The sequence below is a fragment of the Montipora capricornis genome, chromosome 12 (assembly GCF_036669925.1).
Source record: "Montipora capricornis isolate CH-2021 chromosome 12, ASM3666992v2, whole genome shotgun sequence".
NCBI classification, from domain to species: Eukaryota; Metazoa; Cnidaria; class Anthozoa; order Scleractinia; family Acroporidae; genus Montipora; species Montipora capricornis.
Genome location: NC_090894.1, coordinates 11,090,757 through 11,105,756, shown reverse-complemented (window position 1 = coordinate 11,105,756; position 15,000 = coordinate 11,090,757). Strand labels below are relative to the sequence as shown.

General features: G+C 41.1%; 1 protein-coding gene and 1 pseudogene across 1 annotated transcript; both read left to right on the top strand.

Annotated features, from left to right (window-relative positions):
* The first annotated feature begins 1,599 nt into the window (after positions 1-1,599).
* LOC138025440 (uncharacterized) lies at positions 1,600-3,553 on the top strand (annotated as a pseudogene).
* Positions 3,554-3,857: 304 nt separating this feature from the next.
* LOC138025439 (uncharacterized) lies at positions 3,858-4,709 on the top strand. Its single transcript, XM_068872654.1, has one exon. The coding sequence runs from the start codon at positions 3,858-3,860 to the stop codon at positions 4,707-4,709; it is 852 nt and encodes a 283-aa protein (XP_068728755.1).
* The last annotated feature ends 10,291 nt before the right edge of the window (positions 4,710-15,000 follow it).

The following is a 15,000-nucleotide window of genomic DNA, read 5'->3' as shown; positions in this document are numbered from 1 at the left end:
CGCGAAATTTGAGAGGAAACGCATTTAAGGGAGATATTTTATGGTACATGTACTTTGATTTTTCAACAAAGTAGCATGATTTGTCTTGCCCGCCATGTTGGAGGGCATACTCTTGCCCTCCAACATGGCGGCCAAAACTACTTTTTGCTCATATCTTGTTAAATGTTTGATAGTTGAGTTCAGATGTGCCATAAACGTTACCACATCATCTTTTCAACATTTTCTTTGAAATTCAAGTGCAAAATTTGTGTCAGAAAGCGGTAATTCATAATTTTAACAAATCAAGTTTTGGTCACGTGACCAGTTACGGACTTTCTCATTTTAAGCAAATGGTGCGGGTTTGAAAAACCAAATCACTATTATTTTGTTTAAGAGATGACCTATTAATAGTGTTTCGAAGGCAAAATCATGTAACTTTCATTTTCATAAAAACGATGTCACATGACCTCTTAGTGCAAGTGGCCTATTCTGGAACTTATCTTTACCTTTTCGGGGAAATACAGTAGCCTCCTTTTCGGGAAGTAAAACAAAGGGCCCGTTTCCCAAAAGTCCCTAAACTTAACGGGCCATTTTCGGGTGTCGCGATTCCCTTTGTATCTCAAGAACGGAGAGGATTTAAGTCGTCAAACTTCACAGTTATTTTTCTTTCTGTTACCTTGAAAACACGTTAAAAGATCGGCTTTCCAAAACAAGCGGTTGGCAGGTTCACAAATGGCTTTTCGGGCCCAAAAAGTTTTCGGAACTTTCGAGAAACGGGCCCCTAGCTGTGAATTAGGTTCGGGTATCTCCCCCCGAGAATGAGGCTGGATCATTTCTAGAAAGAGTGGCTGGTAATGTAGCCTCCACGCCGACACTCAAAGCTCTAATAGTTTCTGCGTGGGAGGCTACTGGTAATCGAGCCTACTGAAAACTGCTTATCTTAATCTGTCATTAACTACATGTACCAGTATAATTATGCAATGATCATTTGCACAGCAAACCATTACATATTCTTTACTATAACTTTAGCACTTCCGAGATAACAATACCAGTTGCGATAAATAAAACCAGCTCCCAGATAACTTGATAGCTCGTCCAGTACAGTCGCATGTTAACAATGACTGCTTTTGTTTGAATTGACCTCAAACTTTCAATCGCTGTTGATAGACAAGCCACAAGGAAATCATTCTTGATCTTCGTTAAGTTAACCTCGTTTACATTCCTTTTGCCTTTATGATAATTAGACCGATTGCCCTCATTTTGAAACAAAACGTTGAAATTTGCTCGACATGGCGAGGTTAGAAAGGCTTATTTAAACAGAAGAATATTGTATTTGACATTCACATACGCACCAAGAGTTCCCAACTACGTAAGACACGCTAAATTATTCAGTTTCCCACAATTCAGTCATCCATATACATTTACCTTCGTCTATATCTATTTACCTCCACTTATAAAAATTTATCATCATCTGTATTAATAAACGTTCACTCCTGGTCATTTACCATCATTTACCTTCAATAATATTCATTAACCCTCATATACTTCATCTATCTTCAATCATATTCATTAACCCTCGCAAACCTTCATCTACCTTAACACGTTCATTAACCCTCATATACCTCTACCTACTTTCAATCACATTCATTTACCGTCATTTACCTTCATTCGCGTTCATTTACCTGCAGCTACATTCATTTACTTTCATCTACCTTCATTCACGTTTATTTACCTAAGCCCTGTGCTACAACAAGAACGTTTCAATGTAGAAAATTGCACAAGATAGATTTGGATTTATGGAACAAGAATTTAAAGGATTCTGCATTATATAATTCTGATTTAAACGCATGCACAGATCCTAATGTATTGACTGATCAATATGACAAGGTTCTAAGCAATCTCATTGAATTACATGCTCCTGTTCGCACTCGTACTGTGACACTACGTCCTTACTCGCCATGCCGTATGATGACAACTTGAGGTCTCTGAAGAGAGCTAAGCGCCAGGCGGAACGCAAATATGTCAAGTCTGGCTTAGAGATCCATCGCCAGATATTTGAAGATCAGTGCCGCATTTACAGTGATGCGTTAAATTCTGCAAAGCAAGAATACTACAAGAATCAAATTTCAGGATCTGATCAGAAGCAGCTCTTTAGAATGATTGATGGCCTTTTCAAGGTCAAGTCAGCCCCGCTCTTACCAACATGTGACTCGCCTCAGGGATTGTCTGAGAAGTTTGCCACCTTTTTCTCCGAAAAAATAGTGAATCTGAAAGATAGTTTGCACTCGTCAGTCTTGGCGACGATGGATTTGTCAGTAGCGCCTAGTCAACCATCATGTCAGACAACAATCTGTGATTTCTCTGCGGTGTCTGTACGTTATATCAGTGAACTCTTAGTGAAGTCCAATACTAACAGCAATAAAAGCAAGGTGACACACGCTAACACCAACCCGTTGTGGCCAACACATCACGCATGCGCACAACCATTTCACCCGGTCAATTAGCAGCCATGGACAGCTGTTTCGGCCTTTTGGGCCTCATCAGCATGGCGTAGCTAACATACCAGGCGGGTGTGTTTAGCACCCCTTTAAATGGCAGCCTCACATGCCAAACATGTGGTAGGCTGGGTTGGGAACAGCAAAACTGTTCTCGCACGGCAAGCGTGTGGGAAGGTGGATCACATTAAGAGATCGGTGTGTCACGTAATTTAAAAACAGCAATAAAAGCAAGGTGACACACGCTAACACCAACCCGGTGTGGCCAACACATCACGCATGCGCACAACCATTTCACCCGGTCAATTAGCAGCCATGGACAGCTGTTTCGGCCTTTTGGGCCTCATCAGCATGGCGTAGCTAACATACCAGGCGGGTGTGTTTAGCACCCCTTTAAATGGCAGCCTCACATGCCAAACATGTGGTAGGCTGGGTTGGGAACAGCAAAACTGTTCTCGCACGGCAAGCGTGTGGGAAGGTGGATCACATTAAGAGATCGGTGTGTCACGTAATTTAAAAACAGCAATAAAAGCAAGGTGACACACGCTAACACCAACCCGGTGTGGCCAACACATCACGCATGCGCACAACCATTTCACCCGGTCAATTAGCAGCCTGCTAATTGACCGGGTGAAATGGTTGTGCGCATGCGTGATGTGTTGGCCACACCGGGTTGGTGTTAGCGTGTGTCACCTTGCTTTTATTGCTCCAATACTAAGTCGTGTATATTAGACCCTGCTCCAACTAGTGTGCTCAAGCATTCTATTGAAGCCCTGGCTCCAGCCATCACCTCTATTGTCAATGCTTCTCTGCTATCTGGTGTATTTCCATCATCCCTTAAAAAAGGTGTAATTCACCCTTCGATCAAGAAGCTGTCCCTTGACCGTGAGGCATATCCGAGTTATCGCCCTATCACAAACGTTGCATTTCTATCGAAGATGCTCGAACGTGTGGCCGCTACGCAAACGCTGAACTATCTTATACCCAATGGGCTTTAAGCCAAGTTTCAGTCTGCGTATCGATGTTTCCACAGCACAGAAACTACGTTATTACGAGTGTTTAACGACATCCTTGTTGCTATTGACAACCACCGGGATGTTGTACTTGTTCTTCTAGATTTATCGGCGGCGTTTGACACCATTGAACATTCTGTTTTACTTAGTCGTTTGGAACACCGTTATGGATTTGATGGGAAGGTTTTAAACTGGTTTAGATCATACCTGATTGATTGGTAGATCCCAGCAAGTACTAATTGCGGATGTCAGATCAGCCGATTATCCTCTTCAGTATGGTGTTCCTCAAGGGTCTGTCCTGGGGCCATTTTTGTTTTCTTTGTTCTTTGCCCCTCTGGAGAATGTGGTACAAGACCATGGTTTCAATGTAATGACTTACGCAGATGCTACACAGTTATATGTGTCCTTGGGCTTGTCGGGTGATCGTCCTGCCGTTCTATCTAAGTTTGAAGCTTGTGTGAAGGACATTCTCATCTGGTGCACCTCTAATGGTTTGGCATGCAACCCCGACAAGACGGAAGTAATTCATCTATGCTCTTGTTTCCATAGCATTACTCTTCCTGGTATTGATGTTGGTGGTTATACTATATCGCCAACACCAGCTGCCCGAGATCTCGGAGTGCTTGTTGACTCACATCTGACGTTGTCTAAACATGTTAACAGTATATGCAAGTCCGCATTCTTTTCCATTAGTAAGATTTGTAGGATTAGAAAATATTTAGACCGTGATAATTGTGAAAGACTTGTGCACGCGTTCATTTCATCGACTCTTGATTCCTGTAATAGTTTACTAACAGGTCTTCCAGATAAGGAAATCTCAAAGCTCCAGCGCGTGCAGAATGCTGCAGCGAGGCTTATTGTTGGTGCTGCAAAGAATGAACATATGTCACCCATATTACAGCAACTACACTGGTTGCCTGTAAAGTTCAGAATTGACTTTAAGATTTTGATGCTAACTTGTAAAGCTCTTAACAATCAAGCTCCCGATTACATTTCTGAAATATTGACTTTGTATAAGCCTTCTCGTGCACTTAGATCTTCCAGTCAAATGCTTCTTGTTGTACCTAAAACTAAAACTAAGCTTTATGGGGACAGATCGTTTGCTGCCAGTGCCCCTAAACTTTGGAATGCACTACCAGTAGAAATTAAGTATTCTGAATCACTAGATATTTTTAAGAGTAAAGTTAAAACACACCTGTTCCGCCAGTGCTATAGAGTGTAGAGATCATATTATATATAGTTTATAGAGATTACTATTATTATTATGTATAGTGTATAAACCTTATTTGCATTATTATGCAGGATATAGATTTTCTTGTTTTTCTTTAGAAATCTATTGTAATTTTAGAGTTTCTCATACTGCAAGTAATTTGAATGTAAGATTTGAATGTAAGATTGTAAGATTGTAAAGCTTTGAGAATTTTGTAAAGCTAAATATATATTATTATTATTATTATTATCATTATTATTATTATTATTATTATTATATACCTTCATCTACATTCATTCACGTTCATTTACATTCATTTAGCTTCATTCACATTCATTCACCTTCACTGACGTTCATTTACCTTCATCTACCTTAATTCGCCTTCATTCACTTCCATTTACCTTAACTGATGTTTACCTACCTTCCTCTACCTTCATCATCCTTCATTCACTTTCATCTACTTTCATCTACCTTCATTCATGGTCATCAACCGGCATTCACATTCATCGACCCTCATTTACATTCATTTGCCTTAGTTAATATACCCTGTATTTACCTTCATATACCTTCATTCACTTCATTTACCTTCATCTACCTCCATTTACTTTCATCGACCTTTATCTACCTTCATCTACCTTCATTCACGTTCATCTACCTTCATCTCGTGACCTTCATCTACCTTCATTTACCTTCATCTTCGTTCATTCACGTTCATCTACCTTCACTGAGTTACCTTCATATACCTTCATCTGCCTTTATTCACGTTCATTTACCTTCATCTACCTTCACTTACCTTCATATGCCTTCATTCACGTTCATATACCTTCTGCTACCCACATTTCTTTTCATCCGCGTTCATTTATCGTCATTTACCTTAATTCACGTTCGTTTACCTTCATGTACCTTCATTTACCTTTACTAACGTCCATTTACCTTCAGCTACCTACATCTACCTTCACCCGCGTTCATTTACCTTCATCTACCTTCATTTACCTTTATTCACATTCATATACCTTCATTTATCTTTATTTACTTTCATCTAGCATAGCCTACCTTCAATCGCAATCATCTACCTTCATTCACCTTAATATACCTTCATCCACGTTCATTGACCTTCATATACCTTCATTTACTTTCATCTCCCTTTATTCACGTTCATTTACTTTCAGCTACCCTCAATTACCTTCATATACCTTCGTTCACTTTCATATACCTTAGTTTACCTTCATAACCACATTCATTTACCTTAATATACCCTTATTCACGTTCATTTACGTTCAGCTACCCACATCTTCCTTCATCCGCGTTCAATTATCTTAATTTACCTTTATTCACGTTCATTTACTTTCATATACCTTCACTAACGTCCATTTACCTTCAGCTACCTACATCTACCTTCATCCGTGTTCATTTCATTTTACCTTCATCTATCTTGTTTTACCTTCATCTACCTTCATTCACGTTCATTTACGATGATGCGGCAGATCACAGAGGCAGTTATTACTCCCCACCAAGAGAAAATGAGGGGACAGAGACGGAGTCTCAGGGCATTGGTCGGGATATGTAAAGTTATTTTTAGACGAGCGGAAGTCTCTGTTCTAGCGGAAGTCTGTCTTCCGAGACGTCCGCATGCAGTCTTGTCTCGCTCTCAGGTTCTTAGTGAAGAGAGAAAATGGCGGCGCACGTGGAAGGCTAATGAATATTTATTTTCTTTCAAACATCAGACCGAGGTTGGCCTGCATGCGGCCGTCTCGGAATACAGACTTCCGCTAGAACAAAGACTTCCGCTCGTCTAAAAATAACTTTCGTAGACATGACATATCCCAAGGGCTGGACCGGGAGCCCCCTTCTCTGTCCCCTCATTTTCTCTTGTCCCCACTCTTTGCATCACTTACTTGTTAACCTTTTAAGTGCTTAGAGCTGGTAGGTTTATCAAGTGGTTTTTTGGGCCATCTTAGTCCACAGAAACCCCAAGGCTGGCATCATTAAGCCGGAATGTGAGTAAAGGCAACCCTTTGAAAGAAAACAGAGGTGAGAAAAGGGTTTCATGGTACGACGCTCCAGCGCTGGTGTCTGGAGGTACTGCGTTTTTTTCTCTTTTTCAAACATTCCGTCAGCGCATGTGCAAATGTTCTGGCTCTTCGATACCTAGCCTACCAAAAAAAATTAACTTGTTGGTTTTTTTTTTTATTTTTAATACCAGCAATTGAGATTTCAGTTGATTTTATAGGCATAAACGTAATGTAAGAACCGTGCGTGTCTGGTCTTGTCTCAGACAGAGGCGAGAGATGGTTTCATGCAGACTGGGACGCCTAAAATGCTCTGTTGTAAACATGGCGGTTCACGAGTGAAGTTGTCTCTGTGGCCTTTATGTGGACGAATTCCAGCACCTACTGACACAATCTGGGCAAGTTTTCAAAGCTAAAACCTTCAATCGATTCGTTATTTTGCTGGTAGGACTGGGTGGCACGACACTTATTAAAAAAACTATGAAATGAGAATCGGGAGTCTTCCCTTGTCATGGAATGGCAGAATTACCCAGAATTCTTTTTGGGCATGAGCGAGGCAACTTAAAAAGCACGAGACTGGCCCTCATCGAATGGCTGAAACGCGGCCAGAGGAAATGATTTCTAGCCAGATACTCAGGAGTAGGCCTGGTGTGTGCTGTTAACGTAGATTTTGGATTTCTGAACAAGTTTTTATCATAGAAAATTCGCGACAAAGTTGTGCTTTTATTTCGCTGTAATTCTCGTGTCAAAGAAACGGTAGAATAATGTAAATAAGAGAATAACGATATTTATATTTGCAGATTACCTGTCGTCTTACTACGAAAGTCAAGTTCTACATCTCTGTGCAATAAGCGCATTCAAAATTTCCTCGTATTACTCGATAAAAGTATGTTTTTGTTTTTTTTTTTTTTGAAAAAAGGGTTTTTTTGCTTACATGAAAAATACGTTTTCTCTCCCGTCCCCTTCTTATGCATGATCTTCGCGGAAATTACATTCTGTTCCTCAATAAAACCTGGAACAACCAGTTATGGTCTTAGTTCTCCTTTTTTTTAGGTATCAGCGAAGTTGTGGAATGCGCTACCTGATTTTATCCGTACATATGAGTTTACTGGTTTTAAAAGAGAATCCAGGGCCGCATTTTGTACAGCGGCTTTTCTTTTCAATGAATATATCTTTAAATATTACGTATTTAGTAGGTATCTGTATATGGTATGTATTTTAGCTGTAAATGTAATGTCTCGAAGATATGAGCTCCTGTAGTTAGTCGGAAAAAGCTTATGACTGTATGTATATGTTACCTTTAGGAGGGCGCATGCGTACACTTTGTAATCTGCGACTCCAGTGCTTACCATATGACAGAAAATGACTTTTCTCTTGAATATATAAGCCATCTAATTCTTACGCTATATTGACAAGGGCGGTTTGGAGCTGTGAGTAGGCGTGGGATTTGTCACATATGGTTTAGGGGCCGACATATCTCTCCCTCAATGCCGTACCGGGAGGCAAGGTCGGTAGCAGAAAGCAGCGAAGGGCCAACTGCGTCCAAAAGCGATCGCACGGGCCGAAATCCCGGGATGACTCGTTTGGTACGACGCTCCAGCGCCGGTGTCTGGAGGTACTGCGTTTTTCTCTCTTGTTCAAACATTCCGTCAGCGCATGTGCAAATGTTCTGGCTCTTCGATACCTAGCCTACCAAAAAAATATTAACATGCTGGTTTTTTGTTTTTGTTTTTTGTTTTTTTTTTTGTACCAGCAATTGACATTTCAGTTGACTCTATAGGCATAAACGTAACGTAAGAACCGCGCGTGTCTGGTCTTGTCTCAGACAGAGGCGAGAGATGGTTTCATGCAGACTGGGACGCCTAAAATGCTCTGTTGTAAACATGGCGGTTCACAAGTGAAGGTGTCTCTCTGGCCTTTCTGTGGACGAATTCCAGGACCTACTGACACAATCTGGGCAAGTTTTGAAAGCTAAAACCTTCAATCGATGCGTTATTTTGCTGGTAGGACTGGGTGGCCCGACACTTATGAAAAAAACTATGAAATGAGAACCGGGAGTCTTCCCTTGTCATGGAATGGCAGAATTACCCAGAATTCTTTTTGGGCACGAGCGAGGCAACTTAAGAAGCACGAGACTGGCCCTCATCGAATGGCTGAAGCGCGGCCAGAGGAATGATTTCTAGCCAGATACTCAGGAGTAGGCCTGGTGTGTGCTGTTAACTTAGATTTTGGATTTCAGAACAAGTTTTTATCATAGAAAATTGGCGACAAAGTTGTGCTTTCATTTCGCTGTAATTCTCGTGTCAAAGAAACGGTAGAATAATGTAAATAACAGAATAAGGAAATTTATATTTGCAGATCACCTATCCTCCCGTCCCTTCTTATGCATGATCCTCGCGGAAATTACATTCTGTCCCTCAACAAACCGAGAACAACCAGTTATGGTCTCAGTTCTTTCTTCTTACGGATCAGTTAAGTCGCGGAATGCGCTACCTGATTTTATCCGTACCTATGAGTTTACTGGTCTTAAAAGAGAATCCAGGGCCGCATTTTGTACAGCGGCTTTTCTTTTTAATGAATAGATCTTTAAATATTATCGTATAAACTCTTGTTCTTAGGCCATCGTAGCTTCATTAGGAAAATAACACAAACATTGTATTCCAACGCATTATAAATATTATGTATTTAGTAGGTATCTGTATATGCTATGTATTTCAGCTGCAAATGTAATGTCTCGAAGACATTAGCTCCTTTAGTTATTCTGAAATTCGAGATGAAGGTAGATGAATGCGAATGCGGTTTGATGACCATGAATGAAGGTAGATGAAAGTAGATGAATGTGAATGAAGGAATATGATGATAGATCGATGAAGGTAAATCAAGGTAGAGGAAGGTAGATAAACGTGAATGAAGGTGAATCAAGGTATGTGAAGGTAAGTGAAGGTGAATGAAGGAAAATGAAGGTAAATGAACATTAATGAAGGTATATTAAGCTAAACTGACGAATGTGAATGAAGGTAAATGAATGCAAATGAACGTGCATGAATGTAGCGTGGGTAAACGGCGGGAGTAACTATGAGTACCATGTTTCTTTCGGGCCTACCCGCGTACAGTAACAGTAACAGTAACAGGTGGAGCCTTATCGGCGAAGCCAGGTGTCTGTAAACCTGCCGCTATTGTGTCGGTGGAAAGCGGCTTCATGGTTAGGGTCCGGCGAATTCCTTTTCATGTGACCATAGGGCCCTCGCGGATCTCTGCCCACTTGGGCGTGTTGAAGCTGGGAGCATGACAGCATCTATAGGTTACCCAGCAGCAGGGACGAGCTTCCTGCGGCAACCGGCCCTCACGCGACCTGTGACGAGCCCACCGGGAGCAGGTTGTGGGCCGGAATGGTTGAGCACTTACCCAAAGTGCGAAACTCCCCGCAACCCCCTGCCGGCAAGCTCCCGTGGTAAGCTGCGTAACGACTGTAGCCCGATACCGGGCCCTTCACTAACGTGTTATGTGGCTGTTTAACTGTTCACTTTTGAATGATGATAACTACATTTTATTTTATTTTATTTTATTTTAAGATTTTTTATTTTAAGATTCACCCTAGGGTTAGGGTGGGTGTTAAATACAATACGACACCTTGTCCCCTACAAGGTATTTACACCCAAAAACCCGACCCCTCAAAACGAATCTCTGAAAAGTGAAGTTTTAAAATAAGCTGTTCTTAGATAAAGTCCAGAGGAACCACAGCGTGATTTACTGTTACAGTACTTAACATAATTTTCTAAGTTTAACTGAATAATCCCTGATTTACATTTATAAAAGAAAAGAAGATCTAGATACTCAAGCCAGTAATTAGGTAAGTGGTGATAAATTTAGAAGGACACTATGGGACACTAACAAAGAGGAAATTGACAAATTCATTGAACACGCTAACAGACACCATGCAACCGTAAAATTTACGGCTGAAATATCTGACAAAGAAAGAACATTTCTGGACACATGCGTCTACAAGGGCGAAAGGTTTAAAAAGGAAAATATTCTTGACGTGCACTCACACTTCAAACCGACTGAGACATTTCAATATACGCACTATTCCTCCTGCCACCCACTAGGGGTCAGTAAAGGATTTATCAAAGGTGAAGCTCTGAGACTACTCAGGACAAACTCCTCAAAAACGACTTTTGAGGAAAACATTTGCAATTTCAGAGTCCATTTGCGTATGAGAGGCAAAGAGAGTCGGCTTTACAGAGACAAAAGACGCAAGATAAGCCACTGCAATATCACCCACCAGTGGCTCATCTATATTAATGGGAAAATGGCATTGGATAGAGAACCAACCCTTACTCAGGGAAATATACAAGGAGCCCCCTTTCATCTCCTACAGAAAGGGGAAATCCTTAAAAGATATACTTGTGAGAGCAAAACTCTAAGGGTCAACACCATCACGAGATGGATTTGCGCGTGAAATTCGTTGTTTTCGTTCTACCGGAACGGATTTAATCGCGTAGAGCCACATTCTGAAGCTTAAAGTAAACAATGCCGCGCATTATTAGAGATCCTTTCTTGTATCCCGTTAGCTTCAAATTATGCGGCCGCGGTACTATTGAGGTAAGACTGCAAGTGCATTCTCGAGTAAGCCGATCGTTTTCAATTCAGGAAACTCTAAAGAGCGAAACGTTTTCCTTTGGCCTGCAATTTTTTGTCTAATTATAAGCACTGTCATACGTCAGTAAGCACACCTTTTACAACATCTTAATAGAGTCGTTTTACTTTGTTCGAGAGAAAATAGTCCGCGGTTTACTCTATACTCTCTAGTATAAACTCCCAGGCCAGGATAAGCCGCGGCTTGAGAAAGCCGTGAACGTAGATTTTGTACCATTTATACGGGGTGTTCGCGTCTTATGTAAGCCGTGGCATATTTTCTGTTGCTTTTACCCATGTGCTCACAAGATAAATCACGCACCCATAGAGAGGCTCAAGTATGTTAACTTGAGCTCAGTGTAAGCGAGAAGAGAAAAGCACCTGGGTTCGGAACTGGGTTCGGAACTGGGTTTGGAACTGGCTAGTGGCCGCAATTTTGTTCATCGGTTCATTCTTGCGTGGAAGGGAAGGGAACCGGGACGGAACGGGACGGAACGGGACGGAACTGTGCTCTGGAATTTACTACCTTTGATTTCTCGGGTGACAGGAAAGGAAAGGAAAGGAAAGGAACTTTATTTAAGTGTCTAATCGTTCTAGCACTGGAGCACTAATTGGGGACACTGTAAACTGAAAATAACAATTAAAGCAAATCAAGTCAAATGTTGGTTTTTGAGGAGAGGGGAAACCGGAGTACCCGTAGAAAAATATTTGGTTGCAGAGTAGAGAACCAACAAACTCAACCCACATATGACGCCGAGTCTGGGAATCGAACCCGAGCCACATTGGTGGGAGGCGCCATCCCTGCACCCCAGTGCAATGGAGTATAATTTTGTTTATTAAAAATTTAGTCAATGTGTCCTCCACGTTGAAACTTACATAGCAAACCTCTCGACTTCGCCTAAATGACGAAAATAAAGACAAAATAAAGTTGCTTGCTTTAACGGTTGTTTGCTTCAAAACTCTACAAAATAAAGGTTCGTTCGTCGTGTAGTTCTTGGTGTTGTGGTGTTGGTGTTCTGTTCTTGGTGTTCCATCCGCGGAAGAGGTGTTGGTGCGAACGGCAAGCCTTCGGCTAAATCGTGAGTTCATGTTGAAAGCCCAGTGTGCAAAAGCTCGTAATTTTATTCTAATGTACTCCTAGTAATTTCTTCGTTATATTAATTATTGAACTCAATCGCCTTTTGGTCGAGCGCACTTCAGCAGCAGTTAGCAGCCATTATCAATTCCAAGTATTGCACTGCGCATCCTGTTCTGAGCGTATATTTGTCAATATTTATACATTGGTCAAATTTGCAACATTGTAAATACGGCGAAAGTCGATCATACACGACGAAACAGTTCTCAAAACACGCGAGAGAAGTTGTGAATGACGCATAACTCTGCGAATAAGCGAATAAGCGCGCGCATTCCGAGAACATGGCGAATATTGGCGAATATTGTTGTATCGATCTACGAGAGCCAATCGAGATAGTCAGGTAACCTATATTTTTTATTGCATCATTTTGGTATACAAATTATCCCCTTTAAAGTACAAATTTTTTTTAAGAAATTTATCGGAAGGAAAAAAAGATATACCAGCAGAGAGAAGGAGGAGGCGCCAGTTCAAATCGTTGTAAAGCCGAACAGGTTCTATAAAATCCAAAAATCCAAAAATCCAAAAATCCAAAAATATATTTCAGGAGAGCAAAAGCAAAAGCAGTTAATTGCCGATTAAAATAAAAAGAGGCTTCAGTATGTGAATCGATCGATACAGAGAATTTGTTACTTAATTGTTATCGATAAACAACGTGCATTATAGGGTATCATATATGAAGTAACTACCCAAATATGGTCAGCCATACAGGGAAAATAGCTTGGCGAGCACCTGGGGATGATCTCAAATACAGTGGTATCGTCGACATACTTAACACGACATGGCCAGAAACTCGCCAATCCATTCACCAAGATAGCAAACAACAATGGTGCGAGCCTAGTGCCCTGCGGTATTCCCCCGTTGGGAAAAACAGGAGGCGACAAGGAGCCATTTAACATAACATAACATAACACAACATAACACGCTGAGGTTTGAACGAGAGAAACGCCCCAATCCACCGAATGAGACATTGGCTAACATTTAAGTGCTTAAGTTCTTCAGTGAGGGCGTTATGATCGACCAAATCGAATCCTTTAGAAGAATCGGCAAAGAAAATGCGCGCATAGTTGTCTCCTCTGTCAATTGATGCTAGTTTATTAGTTTATTCTAAGGGCTTTGATAGATAACAATATGGTTTGCTGTAAGAACCGTTACTCACCCGCGCAAGAGCAAGGAATGATAATGAAAAAGATAACTCCCTTTTCGTTACTGTGAGCCTTCATTGTAGAGTGAGCGAGAAGTTTTCAGATATTTTGTGTTTTACGCGAAATACCATACATTCGAGCCAGGTTCGTTTCGCCCCTAAGGGGATCCCATAACGACTAAAATCGCTTGACGTTAGACAGAGTGAGCTCTATAATTGTCTCTTTATAGACAAAGTCTAGTTTTTGTAGTCTCTTTATAAATGTCTATATAAATGTATTTTTATAAATGTCTCATTTGAGAGGACCCCAATGCTGTCAACTCTTTCGCCGCTAAGCAGTTGCTCATTAATAGACTGCATAGAGTAAAATCATCTAGCAATCAACAGAGTAAAATCCCTATCTGGCCTCTTTAGGACGCAAAGGAGGTAACCAAAGTTGACAGTTCAGGTGTTGATAGTTGCCCCTAGAGGTAACTGAGCTTACGCTATTTTTACGCTGGTCTGGAATAAGTACAATGTCAGTGACAGGAATGTCTTGAATTCTTCCAAAAAAGGGTTTTTTCGAGAATGTACCCAGAATGCATCTTTACTGAACAGGCTACCCACTGGTCTGTGTATATCTTCATCGACGCTGTATTCCTCCGACAAACGAATATTCTTTAAGTTTTCAGGAGTATCAACCGACAGTGACACGGTGAAATCCTGGGTTGGCGCCAGTGCGGTATTATTACTGTAAGTAATAAAGATGACCCAATTCGTGATGAGTAACCACAAGAGAAGAGTATGAAGGTAAGAGAGGTAATTCCCCTAATTGGTCCTATCCCCATCGTAATCCCTCTTAATTTATTTTTAGATCTCCTGCGTGATCCGGTATTCCCACGAAGGTTAACTGATAGCCAATCATATGTCCTCATTTTTACCAATCATTGCGTGGGAATTTGCCCAGCTGTCAACATAAAAATGGGGACATATGATTGGCTATCAGTTAACCCTCGTGGGAATACCGGATCTCGCAGGAGATCTTAAAAAAACGTAGGAGGGTTTACGATGGGAATAGGGCCAATATGAGGAATTACCTCTCTTACCTTCATACTCTCTTGGTGACCGCTAAGTCGCAATTGTTAATATCTGTACATTGTTTGATTCTGAAAAGAACGAGGATATAGCTGTAGTTAATCACATTATTGCATAAAGGGTTAGACTGCGAGCAGTTTCTCTTTTGCTCCGAGGAACACTTCAAAATGACTGAAACTGCGCGACGCAAATACCGCGGGCTTGTGAAACGTCCCCAGTATTTGCGAACCGCAGTTTTAGCCATTAAAAGTTCAACAATTCTAGAGTAAAGGACAGACTGCTCAAAGTCTAATAAAGGGTCTATGTAAA